Source organism: Ammospiza nelsoni, chromosome 4 (genome assembly GCF_027579445.1).
Source record: "Ammospiza nelsoni isolate bAmmNel1 chromosome 4, bAmmNel1.pri, whole genome shotgun sequence".
Taxonomy (NCBI): domain Eukaryota; kingdom Metazoa; phylum Chordata; class Aves; order Passeriformes; family Passerellidae; genus Ammospiza; species Ammospiza nelsoni.
This window is the reverse complement of record NC_080636.1, coordinates 64,594,302-64,616,740: the sequence shown is the minus strand read 5'-3', so window position 1 is coordinate 64,616,740 and position 22,439 is coordinate 64,594,302. Positions and strand designations below refer to the sequence as shown.

At 40.1% G+C, this 22,439-nt stretch overlaps 1 protein-coding gene across 1 annotated transcript in view; it reads left to right on the top strand.

Annotated features, from left to right (window-relative positions):
• The window catches only part of EGF (epidermal growth factor), a 57,718-nt gene extending 37,317 nt beyond the window's left edge, over positions 1-20,401 (top strand). Inside the window, exons 16-25 of the mRNA XM_059471348.1 lie at positions 313-462; positions 908-1,054; positions 1,675-1,791; positions 2,804-2,929; positions 5,066-5,185; positions 7,314-7,464; positions 10,051-10,224; positions 13,089-13,191; positions 16,099-16,201; positions 17,641-20,401. Of these exons, the coding sequence (XP_059327331.1) occupies positions 313-462; positions 908-1,054; positions 1,675-1,791; positions 2,804-2,929; positions 5,066-5,185; positions 7,314-7,464; positions 10,051-10,224; positions 13,089-13,191; positions 16,099-16,201; positions 17,641-17,864 (1,415 nt within the window). The 3' untranslated portion in view covers positions 17,865-20,401. The remainder of the gene's footprint in view (positions 1-312; positions 463-907; positions 1,055-1,674; positions 1,792-2,803; positions 2,930-5,065; positions 5,186-7,313; positions 7,465-10,050; positions 10,225-13,088; positions 13,192-16,098; positions 16,202-17,640) is intronic.
• Positions 20,402-22,439: the final 2,038 nt, after the last annotated feature.

Here is a 22,439-nt window from a genome sequence, read left to right as displayed (position 1 = left end):
CACAGGTTCCTTATGCCATTGAAATATTAGGACTCCAAATACCAAAGGAGAAACAATAAAGGAAATAAAATTTAAAAATGTGGTACATGCATTAGATACAGAGTACATGAATCTCTTTTCCTGACAGTGGCTAGGTGATAATATCTACGCTTTACTATATGCATTTGTTGTTGTATAAAAAAAAATTAAATTAAATGAAATCCTAGTTTTTGTCTGTCCTGATTCTTTTTCCAACTGCTTCAACGCTGCATAGCTAAACACAGATGTTTAGTGAAGAAGCAGCTTGTTAATTTTCCTGTTTTTCTTCATTAGGGGCAAATCCTTGCCTTTATGAGAATGGAGGCTGTGATCAGATCTGTGAAAACAGTTTTGGAATTGTCCACTGCAAGTGCTATCCAGGATTTGTGAAAACTCAAGTTGGAAAATCCTGTCGTGCTCTGGATTCTTCCAACTCAACAGCAGGTACAGTCCTCCAGTTCCCAAAAAGCCCCCCCTCAAATCCTTGAGGATCCTGATAGGTAGCACTGGAAAAATTCACCTTGCTCTAAAATAAAGAATGATGGTTTTTCTGAAGAATGAAAATGCTGGAATGTTTGGGACAACAAGGCAACAGATGTTGTCTGGCCACTGTAATTCTTCCCTTAGCATTTTAGCAGTGAAAAAAGTGTGTGCAATGCTGGCAATTATTGTGAGCAATGAGCCGCATTTCTTCTCTTCTGTAATTGAGATAACTCACCAATGAATGCTTTTAGGAATAATTTGACGTCAGAAACAGGTCAGTCTGAGAGGACACTGATGCTTATTTTAAAAGGAAACCACCATGATTATTAGAAAATACATAAGTATTTGAAAATCAGATGGCTATTTCAGTAGATTTAAATAGTCCACGTCACTTTTGTCTTTTCAGAAAGTGTCTCTGTGCACAAGGAGATAATGCCAATGCCACCACCAGAGACTGTGCTCCAGAGCACATGGAGCACTGGGATTTTTAAGGATGCAGACAATGGGAAAAAGCAGAAAATAATTTTTTTTACTGCTGAAATCATGGTATCAGGTATAGTCTGATGGTTATCTTCCTTATGCTTACTCTGAGGCTCTGAACAGGTTTATTGAGCAGAAAGAAGTAATAGATCTTAAAGAAGGAAAGGTTCATTGTTGATGGTATTCATGCTCTTAAGCTTCTAACAAGACCTTGGGTCTGTGCAATTATTCCAGGTAGGACTGCTTTTTTTGTTTGTGTCTCTATTCCTTGGCTATGTCAACAAAAATTGATAATATTATCCTGGTCTAGAGAACAAACATTTCTAATTTGGAACACTTGAGAAAGTCTCTCCTTTAGGTTTTTAAGTATATTGCATTCCTTTAAAAAAAGTTAAAATAAGCCCATTGAATTCTGTATATCTTTGATGACACTAGATCATTAACTTTTGCAATAGGTTTTGAATAAAATATTCAGAAATCCTGATACTGACATGTCAATTCAATCTAGACAAAGAGAACAGCTGCAGAAATTGTATTGGCTTACCATTATTAATCCTGGAGAGCTAAGTTTCAAACTTAGCTTAGTATGTTGTGGTTTTCTCAGTTTGTTTTCTGTAATATAGATATACACTACCTCCTTTGATATTTCCAAGGACATCTAGTGGTTTTTCTTTTGTTTTGCTTATGCTATAGATGAAGATGACTGCACTGCCCTAGAATGTTATGCCAATGCGGAGTGTGTTTTGTTGGAAGATGGTGCTATGTGCCAGTGTTTGAAAGGATTTACCAGGAAGGGGAAATCATGCTATGGTAAGAAAAAAATTATTATAACTTTTGAAAAATTGTAGACTGAGGGGGGAGGAAGAAAATCTATCTCCTTTCACACTGGCAACTCTGCTGTGTGAGGCATCAGAGAAAGGTCAATAGTATGAAAGGGATGATGAGCAGAAAGCATGTGAGATGAAATGGCTAATTATCTCATGCCTTTTTTCCCCTCGAGCAATGAGAGTTAATCCTATTAATATTAACAAGCAATAACACAGAGAATAGAAAGTATAATGTATTTATTTGTAAAAGTTCACTAATTGTAATAGCTCAGTCCATAGACATGATAGTTAATGTATAATTTAGACATAAGGAATCTCTTCAAAATTAGTATTCCTGATGTAATATTTGTAAAAAAAAGTAGTTTCTTTCTAGCACTAGAAAAAGACTCTAATAGCCATGCAAAACATTGCTCAGGGTGGTCTTTAAGTTTCTGGACTTATTTGCAACATAAATGAAATAACTGTTCTGCTCTCACAGAGGTCAGGAGAGGAAGGTGTTAGAAACAGAAAAAAAATACCATTTGGTGGTTAAGTGTGAAGACTCAGAAGAATCTGTGTTTCCATGTAAAGGGAAAAAATTGTAAGCTGAAATGAGCATACATTTTTTCCACTGTAGTACTTTTTCTTTTTTTAAGCCTATGCATTCTTTTATAAAACAAAGTTGCTAAATGCTCTGAGAGGTCTTTTCCAACTTAATAGATTATATGATTGTAGAACATAAAGCTATTTTCGAATCCGATAATTTCCTCTGAACAGGTTTTCTTTAAGCAAATGATATTTGTGATATCATTTTGTTGACTCCCTTGGATTTTGAGCACCCCCATCAAACTTCATACCAAAAAAGACCACAAAGTCCTTCTCTTCCCATTTGCTTCACGTGCACAAATGCCAAGTGACGGCAGAGTGTGGGGGAGCTCCGTGGTGCAGATGTCTTGGTGTGCTGACTGATGTGCTGGTTCCTGACCCAGTGTCCTGTCCCTTGCTGTGTCCCACAGACGTGGACGAGTGCGCGGCACGCACGGACCGCTGCAACCGGAGCGTGTCCCGCTGCATCAACACGGACGGGGGCTACGTCTGCCAGTGCCTGGGAGGCTACACTGGAGATGGAGTCCATTGCCGTGGTAGGGGCACGTCTGAGGGCTCTGCCCTGGCTGGAGGGCTCAGGCATTTCTGCCTCTGTGGTGCCTTCCTCCCTGTTTGAAGCGTGGTTACATCAGCAACTGATGAATATGCAAAGCTTGTAGTTGTCAGTGAATATCTCCTCTCAGTGTTTGCACTCTTTTTGGTGGCTATAGAAGGAGAGAGAGGAGGAGGGAAGTGGAGGTGAAGCAGTAGAGCTTTATTGGAAATCGTTGCCATGAATATAAACGAAAGCAGGTATTGAGTGTGTCATAATACTCATCAAATAATTCCAGGTCTGTTTAATAGGCATGAGGTTCAAGGTGTGACACTGACAACTTGAGTACATTTAGAGTCTTGTTAATAATCAGACCCACTGATTTTCCCATCCAGCTCTAATGCCAGGTCTTTAGTTCATTCTCTACATCTCTTAAATTCTTAATCCATTTTAGTGGTAAATATGAACAGGAAGCTTTTTCTCTCCAGTATTTGGCCAGCACACAGTTTGTTCAGAGCTTTATGAGAGTGTTGCCTTCTCTTTTGTCCTTTTCTTTTACTTTTTTCCTTTATAGCTTAATTCAAAGCCCAAGGAGTTTTAACCAATTCTTACATAATCTTTACTGGCCTTGGTTCTTCAACACTGATTAGGATGACTGAAAAATTAAAAACAATATCATTATTATGGGTAGAATGTGGAAAGTATCAGAGAAGAATCAAGAAGGCCTTTTGCCTGCAGGGGTCAGAGGCAGAGCTCATGTCTTTGAGGGTGTTTGGAAGTGCAGATGGAAATGCACACAGAAGTTACAAGGTCCTCTTGCTGTCCCAACACAACCTAGAAGGCAAATCCTCAAGCAGCCCTGGGCTTTACTGTCTTACCACTGCACTGTGGAATAGTTGTTCAGGATGTACTACATTCCACTATCATTGAAAAAAAGTCTATTATTTTCCCGAAGTCTTTAAGTCCAGAAAATAGATTCTAAGCTGATAAAAGATGTAGTATTACTAAGATGTAAACATAACTGAAACTAATTTTGTGTTTGAAGACTTGAAATGTACTGAAAGCCAGAAACTGGTAAGTGATTTTGTGCTTCAGTTGTAAGTGCCTGCAAGCATGCACAGTGTCCAGGAATGTGATGGTATGTTCAGTGATAACACACCACACATGAGTTTGTGTGGTATTGGTGAAATCACATTTCATGAAACTGTAGCAGTTGTGTTCCCCTCCTCCCCTCCTTTTTTTTCAGTGGTTTGAATTTTCTGTACTGTTTTGAGCTAGATCATGTTAATTTTACTGTAGAAAAATTCCAAGCAGTTTAAGCAATCATTTCACAAAAATTGGGGTAGCAGATCTGTGATTCCCCAAAGTAGACCTGGCACATTTATTCTGCTGACAGATCATAAAATGAATCAGAAGCTCCCAAACTTGGCTGAGTGAACCAAAGGTTTCACCTTTGAGGGGGATGCTTCATCACTTAGCAAGGTGCAGGTGGCCAGTCTGGCAGGAACTGCTGCCATGGGCTTTGCAGAGAAGTGTGGGGGCAGGAGGAGAGGGTGCAGCAGAATGGGGGGCAGAGATGTGTATGAACCTAACATGGTCTCTGAGCCTGGAAACTCTTGTAGTCAGGCAGCCTCTTCACAGTCACTCAGAACCTCACTTATTGAAGTATTTACACAGACTGAATAAACCTGTAGGTTTCTAGACACTTTTCTTCTGCCTAAACTCTTGTTAGGCTGAACTAGGTGGGTGGTACAGGGGTGGGCAGCTCCCCACTCCCAAACCCTTCTGCAAGAGTGCCAACATATAGATCCAGGCTGCAAGCTCGGACTAGCAATGCCAGGAGAATGCATCTGGTAACAATAAGTCTCCTCTTCAACTCTGCTGTATTTGTTACATTTCATGGGGAAGCCTTTCCCTCCTTCTCCCTGTGGAGAGTTTCTGCAGCAGCACAGCGTGCTCTCGCTATCGAAAATAAGCTGGTTGCTTTTCCATTAGGCTTTCCATGAAGGCATGTTTGCACAGGGAGAGGTCTCTGGTGTTTACCCCACTGCCTGGGGAAAGCAGTGCTGCTACTGCTGCCCCTTTTAGCCGATGCTCTGAGGCATTTCATTCTTCTAACTGCAGACTGTTTGGGTGACAGATATTGATGAGTGCAAGACGGGGTCCCACACCTGTGGAGAAAACATGACCTGCACAAATACAGAAGGAAACTTCACTTGCTCATGTGCTGATCATGCTTCTGGGACTGGCGACGGTTGCAGTGAGTAAACGCAGTGAGCAAATACAGCAAAGTGGCCCTTAATTAAGAACTGTGTCCTTGGATAAATTGTTATACCTGGAAACTAAGGCACCCCTGTACAGTAACATCCCGACCAGACTGTGGATACATTTAGCACTGCCTTTGGGAGGCTGTGGTGAAGGAGAGCAGATCCAAGTTTAGTAAGGAAATATCTACATCAAGGTTCAATGTAAATTTTCTACTGTCTAAATGTACCAACAAATCTATCAAATGTCATTTACAATCTACAGCAGAAGTAAATGCTCCTTGGAACATTTTTTGAGGGTAATTTCAGTCTGTGCCATTTTTCAAACTCCCTGTGCCTTCTGTTACTTTGCAGAAGGCTGGCAGAGGAAATGCACATGATTTAAGTGCCCTTTGATTCTTCAGTATAAGCCTGTCTTTCAGTTCCAGTCACTAATTGCTCAAAAGGGCTCTGAAATTCCTTAGAAAATCTGATTATCAATTTACTGAAGGGAATTGCTAAAAGTTCAGCACTAGTGACTATCTGACCTTCATTTTGGTGCCTCAATGAGGTAGCAGCATTCTCTGAAATTGAGAGTGACTCATTCTTTTCCTCTGTGTCAGCCAACTTGGTCAGGGTGAATTTTACTCCAGATTGAGTGACTTTCTGATAATGGACGGACATTGTCACAGAGCTGTTTCTTCAGAAAAACAATGAAATTACAGCTTTCTTAAATAGAGCGCCTATCAGGATTTCCACTCCCATTTCAGTCACTTAATCTTTCAGTAGTTTCAGGTGTCACTCAGGAAATGATGATTTTAAATGATGCGTGACTTGGAAGTAATGTTTCCTAGGTCTCTCATGTGCCAGTCTGATCCCATGTCTTTACAGATGTTAACACACTGTTTTAGCTCTTTGCCTAATAAGCTCTTTTAGCAAGATGAAATTTTCTTTGCTGAATGCATACACACCTGGGGTTCACTATAATCACTCATCTCTTTCCATTCAGGCTCTTTGCCATGGCAGTTCTCCTGCAAATGAAATTTTAAAGCCCAAATGTCATTGAAGGTCATGTTGCAATAAAGCTGGTGTGAGTCATAGAACTGACCCCGTAATTATATGAGAATGATCAGGTGTGTCTCTGCCAATCCTTGCTGCCAGAAATTCTTTGCCATGTAGCTGTTTTGTTCTGACCTACAGGTTTGTTGTAGCACCAAAGCAGGCATGAAAGCACTCCTTTTCTGTAAGGACATGTCTGCACTGTGGTCATGCTGTGCAGAGATATTTGTGCTACCTTTAAAACCAGCTGGTTTGGATAGGTGTGTAGGTGGCAGAATGTGTGATTCAGAGCAGGCTGCAGAATGCTTTGGCAGAGCCACAGGGCTCCCTGCTCGCCCAGTGATGCTCTTATCTGCACCTGAGCTACCTGAAACAGTAAAAAGTGTGATCTGCCATTACACATACGTGCAATTAACTGAATGGCAGCAGAGTAGAAATAATCTGCATAAGAATCTCAAGTTTCTTGTGAAAGCTTCTGAGTCTGAGATCCAAGTGCATGAAATACAGTCACCCTTCACCTCTGCCTCTCACTCTGGTGATTTATGCATAGTAGAGATTTACCATATGTCAAAACTTCATAAGTTGCAAAAATCATTACAGAGTAAGCACCTAGATAGTTGGTGCAGTTTTTCTTCAGGGCTGGGCTCATACAAGTAAACACACGGAACTCAGTCAATCTCTGTAGGCCTTTCACTGTAAATCTAAAATATTTATATATTAATATACTATATTAATATATTAAGAGATTATTGTATCATACTAATAACACAGTATATTAATATCTATATATTTATAAATAATAAGTTATATATAATGTATAAACAATAATACTTAATAATATATAATATATAATATATATTTATAAATAATATCTCCATATCAATATATCATATTTAGTAATTTTATCTATATTTATGCTTGCCTAAGTTTGATAACAGCATAAGAAGATAGGAAAAAACAAGTAATAAATAGAAACTGGATATTTTTGCCTAGTTTAGTACCTTGAAGTTCTGGAACTCTTTCATAAGATTATGTTACCAATGAGGCCAAAAGTTTGAGATGTCCCTTTGAAACTCTCTGTTTCAGAATCTACTGTTCCCCCAGCTGCTGTCAGCAGTGAGTACACTACAAAGGCTGTGCAAGGTGATGTTGTAGGATGTCCTCCTTCCTACGAGTCATACTGCCTCCATGGTGGAGTGTGCAATTATGTTTCTGACCTACAAGACTATGCCTGCAAGTAAGTACAGAAATTTGTATTTTCTCCGCTGAACAATGGTACCCTTGGAATGCTACCCTCTGTTTACTGCAGGCATTGAAAAGAGTTTATCCATGAACGATCTGCTCATCCCTCATGTCACTCATTAGCATTTGAATCTCCTCTTTCCTGTAAGTGATCAGTGTAATTTTCAGTGCATGGCCACTCCATTGCAATTCATGGTAGGATTGGATTTGTTCCCTGAGCACTTGATTCTTTACTTTGGAAATGGGTGGTAACTTGTTAGGTGACTTGAAAGAGGTGCCTTCTCTCTCTCCTGTACATGTCCTGCTGACTGCACCTCCCTGTTGGCCTTGCTGTTCCTGTGTAGCATTCACTGGGATGGAAGAGGACAACTCTGTCTTGCCTTCTCTGACTGGGGCCAGGGAGCAATCTTCTGCTGTCACCTCTTCCTTTACAGAAATAAGTAGGATATAATTGCCCTCTAAAAACAGGAAGAGTTACAATGAGACCTCAAATTTGAAACCTACTTCCCCTGTCAATATTTTTGACCCTGTCAATATTTTTGTGAAGCCTAATGAAGGCTTCCCCAAATGAAGGTACTGATAAAAGCCAGGAGAATCTCATCTCCTCAGAAGTCAGCCTTGGCTAAGTCAATGTGACAACCTAGTTCCATGGGGTAGTCATTTCTTCAAAACATTTAGTGCTGGCATTTAAGTGTGTAACCTGATTATATTTGAAGCTGTACTCAGAATGTTTCTTCACAATCAAGCATAAAATCTTTGCAATGGGACAAATCCAATGCCTGCCTCCTCCCCTGGGGTCACAGGGGGTAAATGAGGACCTGTACAGGGGGCAGATACTGTTCCAGGGTAGGAAAATCTCTCTCTGTGCCTCAGGCTTTCCTATTTTGAAGTATGAGTGGTCTCCCTTGCCTACAGACCTCTGTACCTGTAAGAATATGAAAGGAATGTGTCCCATGTGCATTTATGGGAATGAAGTCAATGCTTTGTGCTGTAGATCTCTTGAGCTCAGCAAAGCCCTTGGGCAAAGACATTATGGGAGACAGACTCATGGTCATCTCTGGTACTTTTTGAAGTACCAATCTCTGGGTTTGAATTTTTAGTGTAACTTTTAGAGGTATAGTAAACTATCTATTTTCACCTCAGAAGTTTCTTCTTTAGAAGAGTCTAAACCTGCAGAACTTTCAAATTAGATCACATTTATTTTTCTTTTATTTGTTACATGTTAGTGCATAATGAGAATTGAAATGTACATGTTTTTCAGTTTTGGAAGTGGAAGCAGTAAAAAACTTAAGAGCAACCTTGCTTGGCCATGATGTTGGGATTTGTGTGTGGGTGTTGCTGGATCCTGTCCCCGCTGAATCCTCACTAGATGGCAGCATTCATTCATGTAGGCTCTGATTCATTAACTGCAGAAGGGAAGGAATGGAAAAATGTTATCCAGCAAAAACCACATACCAAATGTGATTTGTATTTTAATTAATAAATGATCATTTGATCATACACTAGAAATGTAGTGTATGATCTGCCAGCATGTTTGCAATTCATTGTAATTTAACATTAAAAAATTAGCATTTTTTCTGCCTTCCAGTGCACACACATTCTAAATTTTAACAGAATGAGAGTGCTTGTGCCTGACTTAATAATGAATGCTGATATAACGTTTTCATGACATTGGGTAAAAGCTGCTGCAGGTCAAATCCTGCTTCTTTTTCTCATCTGACTAGCTCTTGGACTTGAGTAAAATTAGACCAATTACAATTGTGATGAGTTGAGTCTACATTGCTGAGAGATTGTTATGAGCTGAATAGACTTTTCATTTTTTCCATTTATTATTTATGTCTTGCCTTGTGTAGTAAAACTAGGCTGAGATTATTTTTTTGATGTATTTCTCACTTTCTAGTAGTTTTGATTTGAGGGTTTCATGCATAGATAGGATATTTCTGTATTGGGTTTTACAATGGTAAAACCAGTCAAATAAACAAAAACTGTCTACGGAAGAAGCTTATATTCAAAGTAAGTTTTGAAGATAATTCTAAATGAAGATATTTCTTATGCATCGGTTTTTTAAATACTTTCATTCATCTTTAATTTTACAGTAAAGATTGAGATTAAAATTTGATTCTCTTAAGTCACTCTGAAAATACACGTTGGTCCTGTCCTGCCTACTTTAAAGGGAAGTTTGCTGCTGAAAGAAGTTTAATGGAAAATCCTAGGGAAACACTAATAACACAGCAGGATTTACAGAATTTAAGAAACTTTTTTCCCTACTATTTAACCCATAGGAATCTGGTAATAACAACCGCTCTGCACAATTCTATAGGCAATTCAATACCAGTAAAAAATAACAGTACAAAAAAAAAGAAAAAAAAAAAAGAGGAAAAAGAGAAAAATAAAAATACTTTCAATACTGGATTCTACAGGTTTCAACTGCATACCTTTAAAATGGTTTTGTCTTCCCCATGCTAAAGTGAGCCAGATGTTTCTGTAGTGGTGACCAGCGGTGCATCGATGCGAGGTGGCGGTCGGGGGCCGAGCCCTGCCGCCGCTCAGCGCGTCCCCCGTGTCCCTCTTTCCTTGGCAGCTGTGTGACGGGCTACGTGGGCGAGCGCTGCCAGTTCAGCGACCTGGAGTGGTGGGAGCAGCATCGCGCCGGGCGGGCCAAGGTGCGGAGCATCGCCATCACCGCGGGCGCGGCCGCCGGGCTGGCGCTGCTGCTGCTGCTGCTGCTGGCCGCCCTGGCCGCCCTCCGCCGCAGGTACTGCTGCCAACGCCGGCCTGCCCCTCCTGAGGCTGCCCTCAGAGAGCTGGGGCTCAGAACCGGACCTGCTCCTCAGCGGCTGGGAGCTCCTGCTCTTTTCTTTTTCTGGCTCTGGGAATAATGCAGAGAGTTCTGGCGTGTCCCTTGCCCGCAGAACTCGTGTTGGTGTTAGTGAGCACACGTGTCTGGAGGGAAGGGGAACAGACCTTGCTAGAGCTCAGGAACATGCCATTTACTTCTTCCTGCCTTTCCCTTCACAGCTCTAGATGGCTGGAACTCTCATGGTATGGGCTGGCTCTTCTCTGCCAGCTATTCAATGAGCTGGCTTTTGTTTCCCATTGAGCGTAGAATTCCACCCGAAAATTTCTTTGCCTACTAACCTTCCTAAGGCTAGTAGCAAACAGCAAACTGTTTCCATGTTCACTGCTGGAGGCATCAAACTTACGGAGTGATACTTCCAGCAGTGAACACGGAAACAGTTTTCCTGGCAGCAGAGAGAGTAAAATCAGGGGAGTGAGTCTAAGCACATTTGCTGTAAAAGTACTCCCTTGGCATTTTCCATGGCTGTAATGAATTGCACAGATTTGGGATTCTTCCTGTGGCAAAAAGAATTCCAACGGTCACTATTTAAGAACCCAGTCTGATGTGAAATTAAATGTCATTGGTGTCCCTTAGACTGGAAAGTATTAAGCATTTAAGCTAGAGTCTTTTGGCCATGACCTTGGCAGACAGCTGTTCTCAGAGGCTGATTTAAATGCAGGATTTTTGTTTGTGGTTTAGGTAAATTTTAAAATTAGATCCTCCTAGACATAAAAAGTTAAGCTACAAAAGAAGTTAACTATGCAAGCTAGTGTTTTTCATTCTTATGTAATGGTTCTTAGCATATTTAGTCCACAAGAGCAGGAAAGCAGCAAAATTTGGTATTTTCTCTTAATTCCTGTAAGGGGTCCAGAATTAAAGCTAAGTGCAGCCTGGTTTTTTCTCATAACCTGGGCTTCAGATTTCAATCAGTGGATAAAAAAAGAACAGAAAAATTATGACATTCTTATATTTCTTATATATTTCATATATTATCTTATGAAAAATAGACAGAATATGATTTGTTTAAATGTATGAAAGTATTAAATTTCTTCCCTACTTCACTCTTCTGTAATTTCTCCCAGATTTATGTTTCTTTCTTGCCAAATGCTTTTGATCAATATAACTATTTACCACAACAACAGGTTTTCAATTACACACTTGACTGAGTTTGAACTGCAGCAATTACTAGTATAACCAGATCAAAATTAAACTGCTGGTCTAAAATCCCTATTTAAGTGGAGTCTGGGAATCAGTATTTGGGTTGAAATTGCTATACCACTTTTTCAGATAATCTACTGTATTTCAAAATGTACTGATTAAGTCTTTGATAGTCCTGTTCCTTCCCCTGCAAAAAGGAGATGCCAATCTCCTTTTAATTGAAGGAAATGAAACTGGAGGTCTACACCTGCCGGTTTGAAAATGTGGGAACTGAAGGCCGAATGTGCTGCAGGGTTGTGTTGGTTTATTCAATCACTGTTGTCTGCTGAAGAGCACTGGGTGATTCTTAATGTTAGGTTTATGCAGTCTGACTGTATAGTGTGCCAAGTTTCTTATCTTTCTTGGAAAGAAAAGAAACAACTCTTTTCCACAAAAAACCCCCCCCCCAAAAAAACAAAACAAAAAAAAAAAAAAAAAAAACACCAAAAAAAGCCCAAAAACCAAAAAACCCCAAACCACCAAACCTGAATCATAGATTCAACACCTACAATTTCTCCACCTCAGTTGGCCAAGGCTGCACAGAGCAAAATTTATTAACATCGTATTTTCGTGAAGGGAGCAATATATGATAATTATGCCATGTGAACTTTCTCAGTTAGTATATAAAAGCTACGTAGAAATAAAAGGAAATTTCCTAAGTAAAAGGAAAATTGCTATTTTTGTTGGCAAATATCTACTAAATTTTAGTTAAAATAGATCAAGTGAAAAGATGTTATAAACTCAGACTTCCAGAATCTGAAGATATAAGATTTTTTTTTTTTTAGCTGATGCTTAGAAGGGCAAAAATGTGTTTGTAAAGTGAGTAAAGATATACTGATTTGGATCTCAAGAGAAGTAAAATAATTTTTTTCCTTTGGGCCTATATGGGCTTTTAATACTGCCTTATAAGTGATTACTGTTTAACTGCAAAAATAACAGTCTTTGAATTTATGTAAGTAGCCTCTTAGGGCTGATTATTCATACCTTTTCTAGCTCCAGATTGTACTCATAGCTTTTCCCCCTAAAGCCAATTCTGTGGGTCATGATTTTTTCCTGGAAGAGCTTATTTCCAAGCTTTTTGAGACTTTCAGTTTGTTTATTTCATAGTAACTTCTGAAACTGGTGCTTTGCATAAATGATGGAGATGAATAAAAAAGTGACTTTCATAATTGTAGCTACCAACAGTGTACAAAAATACAGTCAGCTTTTTATTTCTGAGCTTCGCCCACAAACACTCTTCATTGCATTGGCTGAAACAAATCTTTGTAAGATAAATGTATTATAAATAGAATAATGTAAGAAAATGGAAGGTTCTAGTTAAAATTATGAGGCCCATTGTTCATTCCAATGAATGACCCTTTACAGATTGCACATGGGAACAAGCATTTGTGCACTTCTTACTGACTTCTTTTTCTGACAAGCTGTTTGTTTTAACCACTGTGCGGTAAGGGATAGCAATACACAAAACAGTGAGAGAAAACAAAATCTATGTACTTCTGTGAATACTGATAGAATAATGTGTGAAAAAAGCATCTGTTCCTCTCTGAGCAAAATAATTGGCTTCAGCTTTTGTTCTGTTGCAGAAGTCAGAATTTGTATAAGAAGAATCTCTGTGCAGAAGTGATAAGAGCTGCCAGCAGCCGCGCTGACAACGAGAGCGTAACACCTACTGGCAACAACTCTCTGGTAACCATATTAATGTGGAGTGGAGAGGGAATCAGGAAGGATCAAAGAGTGTTAGGGATCCACTTGAGATTATCCATCAAATAATTCACATCTTAAATACATTAAATAACTGCCAGAGTCATCAAGAGCTTTGCTGTGAACCCCAGTTCATCTTACCTCATTGTTATCCCTCAAAGTTCACAGCTGCCTGGATGTATTGCAACCATTAGCCAGTGTTATTGTTAGCTTTGAACACAACAGTTGGGGAACTGTGTTCTAAATTAAGGAAATGGCAATGTGATGACATGGCATATCACACAGTTATTTTCACAGGAAAGTATGCCCTCTGTAAAAAAGCCTTCTTGGAAGCCAAGTATTGTGTGTGCTACATGAGATGTTGAACTCTATTTTGAGGCTTGATGAAATTAAATGTCTTGTATTAGAAGCTGCTGCCTTGTAAAGAAAAACAACCAGGATTTTATCAGGCAGCTTGGTAGGATATATAAAGTTCCAATTTTGCACTGGTGTAGGTAAGAATGCCGACATGGTCTGGTTGTACAGGCCTGTGGTTGCTGTCATTTTTGAAGCTGTTTTTAGCCCTATAAAATCTGGTTTAAGGATCTGGTTCTGACTGGCATTAGAATAACGTTACACTGCTGGGTGATCGCAGTTGGAACTTGAAGTTGTCAAGTGACATAATTGGCATCTGTGGCTGCTTCTGTGCTGTCTGAGATTCTTAGAATGGCCTTGCAAGTGATTTAGTGAGAGTGTCTGGCAGGACTTGTGAGTGGGTAGCCACTGAGCACTCTGTCAAACATATGTTGGTAGTACTGGGTCGACTTGTCCCTGGTTGTGGCATATTGTTCCTTAGCTGGTCATCTGCATGCTCTTATGCACATTTTATTATCAGCACATTTCCTTCAGGTATTGGACAGCAAATGAGCTGAGTCATGGAAATGCCATAATTTGTTCACAGTAGAAGTAAAATCCACAGTTTGTAAAATACCCGAAGTTGAGAAAAGCAGAAACATTTGTTGGGACTGAGAACAGTTCACTGCCAGGGAGCAGTGCTCCATGAGGCCTGCAGCCCATCAGCTCTATCCCCACCTTCTGCTGACCCTGCAGTTAATGCTGGTCACCAGTGACATTTTTGCTTGAATATAAAGCAACTAAACAGCTAAGCAATGGACTGAATCAACAAAAACAAATCAAGCTCTTACATCTGTTATACATTTGTGTTACATTTCACTATGCACCAGGAGACATGGAATACATTAATAAAGTAATTTATTTCAATGGCTTGTTGCACACTGGAAGAGGAAATCAGTGACCCTTTGCTAATTGCTTACTCAGTAACGATTGCTGTGGTTTCATTCATGTGATTTTCTCTGTGCTGATGTAGCCATTGATTGTTAAGTTCAGCAGGGCTTCATGCATGCATGCACTCAGGTTAGGACATCAGAGCTGCCAAAAAGCTGCAGGAAGTTGTCCATTTGTGCTATTCACTTCAAGGAGGTTATTGCAGAGCTTTATGTAAATGAAAAAGGTTATACTACATCAGGGACAGAAAGCTATAGTTGCTCAACTTTTAGGGGTTTTGGGTACTATTGAGCTACACAATGTCAATGATCTTAACAAAGGACTTCATATTGGGACTGTGTCTTGTGTATGCAGTAACTGTAAGGAGCTCATGAATTTCACTCCTTTGGTGGTCCTCAGTGCCACTGTTCATTTGTGAGGCTGCTGAGAGAGAGTGCAAAGACTTGCTTCCTTTTGCCTGTCTGGCTTGATGCAGAGGATAACAAGATTTTGTGCTATCACACACATCAAAAGTTAGGTATCGTGATACTGAAACTATACCTACAAATTGACCAAGCATCATTCACTTTTCCCTTTACATCTTTTCTGCCAGGTGAGGGTGCAATTAGCTGAGGGTATGCCTGCATATTTTTTTTACATTCATATTAGATTTCCATAAGCCAGGCTGGGTTATTCCTGCTGATATGTAAGCCTTGGTAAACTTCTACATGTGCCTGGATTTTGATGCTGTTCTGAGACTTTTCATTCACCAACTGTTTTGCTTTGCACAGTCAAAAATATTTTGCAGAACTGTGTGTATCTCTGCCAGGGGTTGGTCACATGTGGGTTAGCAGATGTAAGAGTACAGATTTTACAGAAATTAACTGATGCCTAAATAGGCGCACCTGCTACATGTGTATTCTATCCACATAAATCCACCAGTTATCCACCTGGACCTCTGAATCTGCCAGTCCTTTGGTTGGAACATCTTATTTACAGATGTTTTCTTCCCTGTCTCTGCTCTTTAAACCTCCCCCCTTTAAGGGTTTTTCATCTTAACCTCTGTACAATTTCATCATAGTCCTTCACATGGCTTTCCTCTATCCCATTTTTTCTGTTTTACCCCTGGTCCTTTCAGCATGTTCCCCCAGAGGGTCTCATCTTCTGACTTCCACTGTCACTGTGGCGTGATGGAACCACATCCTGCAGGAGATGCTGAGAGCCAGGAAGGGAGGCTTGCTTCCTTCCCTGGGTTTGACAGAGTTTCCTGAGGTCTAGATTCCTGCAGATATCTTTAATACTTTAAAAATGGCCCTCAGTACTATGGAGAGGGTTGATTTTCATGAACTTTTGTCCTTGCCATTAGAAATGTTGATTTGCAAGCAAGACAGCAGTTCTTAGCTAGACTGAGACTGTGCACTTTCCAAAGAAAGACTGGGGCTGTCATAAACTCAAATGTTTAATTACCTGCAGGGGGAGGGGTCATCCCAGACGCCAGGATGGCCTTTTTCCCTGTTCTGTGGTTAATGTGTGTGGCCCTTTTAGTTTGCCTCTTGGGTTTTAGAAAACCAATTTGTTTTTTATTAATTTGGGCTCTGCATGTTTTGTGCATATTGTATGTATTTGCAGTTGGCGGTTTTTAAGGAGGGTAACAGTTCTCTGGAGAGTAAAGCAGTTGATCTAATTGAGTGTGAGACAGCAGATCCTCATCCTGCCTGTCCTTCAGAGTCTGGTGAGTAGGATGTCCTTCCTTATTAGCTCTCTCCTCACTTGTACCAGCAGTAGCAGTGACTGGTAGAGGAGACAGAGAAATCCAGATTTTATTTTTGGCAGAGCCTATGTTTGTATTGATATGAACAGACCATTCAGTCCTACATTTTGCAGATTAACCATGAGAAACTACACTACAACAGTGCTTTCACGCAGAACAAGCCAGAGGGTTCTTGTGATAGAGGGATATCAGATGTTTGCATTAATATAGACCTTCAGAGCCTTGCAGGTGAAGTTATGCCCAACACACTGTTGGGGAATGGATGTCCATGGAGCAGCACACTTTGACAGTCCTTATTAGTTCAGGCAGGAAAACTGGGAAGGTGTGAGGAATCCAAGTTTCACCCCGTAGCAGCAACTGCAGCTCTGCTTTTTGTGTTAAACAAGGTGTTTGACTGCTTGGGCAGTGTTTGGTGCTTAAACAAAGATGAGATGAATGGAGGAAATGCACCTCATCACTGGTCCAAAGGCAGCAGGTGGCACAGAAGCACAGAATGGGCTTCCATGACCCTCAAATTACCAGCTGAACCACTCTGAATTTTAGGAACTACTGGCTTCTAGGTGGCAACTGGATCTATAATTGCTCAGATGGTGAAAACTGTTGGAGGAAGACTAATGCCCTAAGACATTTGTTTTATTTACCATATATACTTCCTAATTGCAGAAGTTACTAGAGATGCCAGTTTGCCTCAGCCGCTTAGAAATATGCAAATACAAATGTTTGAGGATACAAACATCCTGGTATCTTGCAAGATTTTCAGAATTGCCAGTCCTGTCCTTAGACATACACTGAGTAATCACTTTATTCATCAGTAGAAAATGTGCCTCACATTTACTTAGATGCTCTAATATTGGGAACATGTGTAGAACCTTACTGTCCAGCAAAGGAGCACTGATGTTTCTCATTAGGAGATTCTGTTTTCATTTACAGCTTTATCAGATGCCGGTATGGAACAGAAATTTCCTATGACAGGTGTCTGATTTTTCATAAAAGTTTTAGCAGAAGTGATTCCATTTTCTTAGACAACAAGATCAGTAAATAATCTGGTAATTTTTTTAACATGTTAAAGGAAGTTCTTATTCTGTGCCAGTAAATAATTCTAAGATCTTTTGACTTTAAAGCAGAGATTTTAATTTTGCCAGGCAGGTAGTCTTGGCATGCCTTTCTCTGCTATGAATTAAAAGAGAAAACCATCAATCTAGCCTAAGACAAGTAATTTCTTAAAATGTGATGCAAGTTCTTGACTTTGCCTTTTTTTTGTTCTTCTGTGAGGTATTGAACCTGATTCTGTGCATTCTTTCACAGCTTTCTTCTCTCAAAGCTGCCACTACATTTCTTTCAGCTTAGCAGCTGTGAATCTTTTCACATGGCTTTCAGTAACACATATCTGTTTTCTCCAGAGGAAGAGCAGCCTGTAACACATGCCAAAGCAGCAGAGACTTTGGCAGAAGAGGAGAGAGAACAAGACCACCGAGAAGAGGGTCCCGTTGGTGAGAAATCGCACCACTCCATGGCAGCAGTGAAGAGCTCTCCCCAGGCTCCCTGGAGCATCCATCCCAATCCCCTGCCCGAAAGGGAGCCTTGCAACCTTGCCCCAGCCAGCCTGCTGATGCAGCCAGACTAGAAGCAGTCTGTGTTTGAATGGGAAAAGAAGGAAGTCAGCAAAGGATGGGAACTCACAAACACTGAAGCAACACTCTTTTTTTCCTTAAAACCTTCTTTATAAAAAACCCACCATTATTCAGAACAAAAGAGAGTTTTTGCCACTCCTTCCCTGTCATCTCTGCTTGGAGGAATTACTGTGAGGAACGTGTTGGCAGTGAGTACTCTATAAGTCTCACCGCTGCTAACTTCATTACCTGCCTGCTGAAAGGTCACTGGGAGGAAGAGAGTCAAGTGGGTGATTTATCAGTGATAAGTATTCTCTAAGGGAGCTTGTTGCAAGTAGTGATCTTTACACACACAGAGTTTAGAAACTGCTGAGAAAATGGAACCCAAGGAAAGCTGCAGAGAAACGGGAATGGAGGAGAAAGCAGAAAAATTAGTTCAAAATGATCTTACCATTAAAAGATTTTTATGGACTCTATATGCCTCTCTCCAGTGATGCTGAAAGACCAGTGCAACTTCTTGGATTCCACCTGAGATGCTCTTGTGTCTTAGCAAGCGCCAAATAGGATCTTGAATTTCTCAGGTTTTGTGTACTGGAGGATGGTTTGCAGTCACATGTTATTAAGCATGGGTAGCATTTGAGGGGGAAAGGTGATTCCTCCATATTTTTCCCCAGCCTACACTGGTCCTTCAGGGCATAACAGGATTATTTCTGGGCTGAGGAAGTGGGTTTGTGTCTGCCTTCAGCCCTGCAGAGAGGCATGTGCTGGAGCTGTTCTTGTCTTACAAGGTGTGCCTGGCACCAAAACCTGGTCTGTTATATGGGACTCAGTGTGAGGACAGAAGTCCAGCCAATTGCTGTTCCAAAAGACCAGGAGGAGTGGGACAAAAACACAAAAAAGCCACCTCAGTTTGGACTGACTTCCACTCAACTGATTTGTGCTGCCTGTGGAATCTGAGGGAACAATTGGAAAACTGAACCATTTTTTCTTGTAACTGGATTTCTAACACGTATCAGGTTATTTACTCTCTTGCAAAGCTCTGTAGTACGCAGGGATGAGGTCAGTAGGTGAGGGCCTGGTGCTGGTAGCACCAAGGTTGGGGTTCAACCCCTGTACAGGCCTTTCACTTCAGCGTTGGACTCAATGATCCCTGTGGGTCCCTTCCAACTCAGAGCATACTGTGATATCAAGTGACTTTCACCAACTTGTCTTGACTTCCTAAGGCTGTTTTCAGAATGTTTTGGAAGATGCCTGAACATCAGCTGAATTACTAATAATGATTTTATTATTTGTGAGGGATCTCTCTGTCCTCCATTTTTGAAGCCTGCTGTTGCAACCTTCAAACTCTGCTATGGTGCCCACCACTAATGCTCCTTGTAATTCATAAGATGGATAATAGTGGCAAATATTACTAATTTCTGTGTTTACTATTCTGCTTTTCTGGGTTCTTTTTGAATCCTGCCTGAAAGGCAAGGAATATTGTAATTTTTTTTTTTTTTTTACCAGTTCTGTAGGCCAATAAGGAAAGAGTAATGAAAGGCTCTTACCTCTTATTCAAAATAGTTATACACTGGAGTAACTTTGTCAAGTCAGTTTTGTTTTATGTTGTTGAAACAGTAATGACACTGAGTCCTGGTTTTGTAGAGGGCTGTCACTTATTTGACTTCCAAAGTGATTTTGAATTGTTGAGTCTGTTTTCTAACCACATCAACTCTGGATTCAGAACAAGCTTGTAAAATACTCATTTCCAAGGATTAGTTGAAACTACTAGCAGTGAAGACCCATTCTCTTGTGTGAATGGTATCAAGGGTACTTCCACAGCAAGAGAAACAGTTGAGAGGTGTTGGCATACTAAACTGTGTTCAGGGGCAGGCAACAACTGTGTAGAATCATTAGGATTTGATAGATTTGATTTTAAGTTTGGTATTGTTTAATTTCACTAACATTGTTCAAACATCTAGTTTGGATTCCCTGGTCTTTCAGTTAATGATCTTTTGTATTTTAATGTGAAGAGAGTCCAGGTCCAAAGGCCCCAGTCCAAAAAAGCATTTTGTTCCCATGCGAGCTTCCCAGCAAAAAGACTTTGGTCCCTGCACTTTGAGTATTTCTGGTGAAGTATGTTTGTGTGCTTAAAATGCAAGTGTTGTGTCGAGTGACAGTCAACATTTCATTGGAAGTTTCCCCAGTCAAAAGAAATAAAGATTTGTAACTTTGAATCTTACCTGAATAAAGATGTTTCAGACTTCTTAATAATTAGTTTGCTATTCTATCTTGGGGTTTTTTTGTTTACTTTGCTTTCCTCCCAATGATCTAACTTTAAATTTGATAGTATTCTTTACAGAATAAGATAGGGAAACCAAACTGATATGTTTTTGTAATTAGAGTGTTTGGAGTTTTAAACATTTCCTAAACTCAGCTCTAAACTCAAAATAATCTTTAGGGTAAAAACTTGAAGGGATATTTCAATACAAATATAATATATTTGGTTTATTTGTATGTTTATAAAGTTATTGATTTATAAAATAAAATTTTAAAAAATACCAGACAAAAATCCTTGGTGTCCCTCCTGTTTTAAGAGATGAGAGTACAAAATTCTGGTTTCAGCTGAGTGCCATCAGGTAAGCTGAAAGCTCCTCTGGTTTCATACAGCCACAGTCTATAATGTGCTGGTGTAGCACGTGCAGGTATTGTGGGTTTCTTGTTCTCCAACCAGAGAATCTATGCTAATGAGGATTATCTGCTGCAGATCACACCTTGATCCCACCTTGAATATGGTAAGTTTTCATTTATATTTTACTTATATCTTCCCATAAACCAATAAAATCCATGTAATCCTTTTTGTTCACGTCTAAATGACTCTTAGGAATGCTGCTACTTATTCATCTGGAAATATTATCCATGGCTTCAGAATATGTTTTTGAATTGCTTGCCAAGATGTTCTGTTCAGGCTTCACAGGCTTGTTGGTTGAAGTAAAATAGTTGAATCCTGGAGGTTGCTCAATTTTTTTGGTTAAACTTCCTTCATCAAAAATGTTTTTAAAAATTATTAGAATTTCTCTGTAAGTAACAAATTTAGTATTGATCTTAAATCCTACTGGTGTACTCTGACTTTTTAAAATTAAATTACCCTGTGTTATATTAAGCTGTAAAAGAGGAATTCATAAACACATTGGGTGAAAAGCTTGACAAATCCAAAGTGAGAAAACCATGGGTCACTTTAAAGAGTAAAGTGACTCTGTTTAGTTCAGTAAATTTTGACTTTGTTGAAATTAGCATTTCAATCCTCTAAAGCTATATTTTCACTGTAAGCAAGTGAGGAATGATTCATGCTCATTCATAAGGGACACAGAGGATGCAATGGTTTCTAGTCATAGAACTGCATGACACATCTACTTTTATGTCCCTTTTTCAGCTCCTTGCAGCTTTGCACAGGTTTATCTGTTCAGGCAAAATTTTTTCATCTTACTGATCTCTTCCAGAATGAAAACCTCCCCCCACCACCTCCCCCCACCCCCCCAAGAAAAAAAACCTATGGAAAAAGTGAAAAGTTATTCAGAATGGGATTATTTAGGGGAAGCCTATTCCTTCTCAATACATATCGTGTTTTTGTCATATTAAGAGTAATTTTATCTCATGTTACTTCAGGGTGATGCCTACAGCGTTCCATTAGTCTTCAGGACACACTTGGTGTTATTGCTTCACTCTCTGATAACTGGCCATCTTTATCTCTGTGCATGTGAAAAGGAAAGAAGTTAGTGGCATTAGAAACCTCCCCCACAGGCCAGGAATGCACCCCAAACACAATCTGCAAGGATGATAGCCTAATTTGGCTTACGTTTCTCTGATCTTTTATTGAGACTGCTGTTTAATGCCAGTTTTGATGTGGACCAGAACCAGTTAACTTTGTGAAGACCATTCATCATGGGATTAACTTTCAGACACTCCTCAGTACCGAGGTGGACTGGGTTCAGACCCATGGAAAGCCTTAGGCCCTTCTAACCAGAACTAGGCATCCTTTATACCCTGCAACTCCAGGACTTTGGAACTTGGCTTTTGAGGCAACTGCTGCAATAATCATGTATAAAGATGCAGAAGTAGTGGATCCTTTTGTAGAGGGTCTGTGGGCACTGTCACCTCTTCCTCCTCGAGGTTAACGCTTGTAGGTGCTACAACCAAAATATCTTCTCCTTGCCCACTTTCTCTTTGGAGAGGATGGTTGTGGCTCTTTCATTGTTTTAGGTGCAAGCTGAAGCTAGCCCAAAGCCTGGAAGGAATCTCTGGACTTCATAGATCAAGACCCTGTAGTCTGGCAGCTGTCTGTTTTCCAGGTAAGAAGTTGGGATATCATCTCCAAGAGTAGTTTTAAGAACATCTGAGTCCTAGAACTGTTTTTGCTTGCACTCACTGCTGCATATGATGTTACCTTTCCAAGTGCCCAGTTTTGTACCACACACATTGCTGGAGCTTCAGTTCACAGATAGTCTTGTCCTTGTTGTCCCTAATCTGTCCCCACCAGCCTGACCCCCACTGTGTGCTCACTGTGGGGTTTGGGATCCTGTCTGACAGCCAGTTTTCAATCCACATTGCAA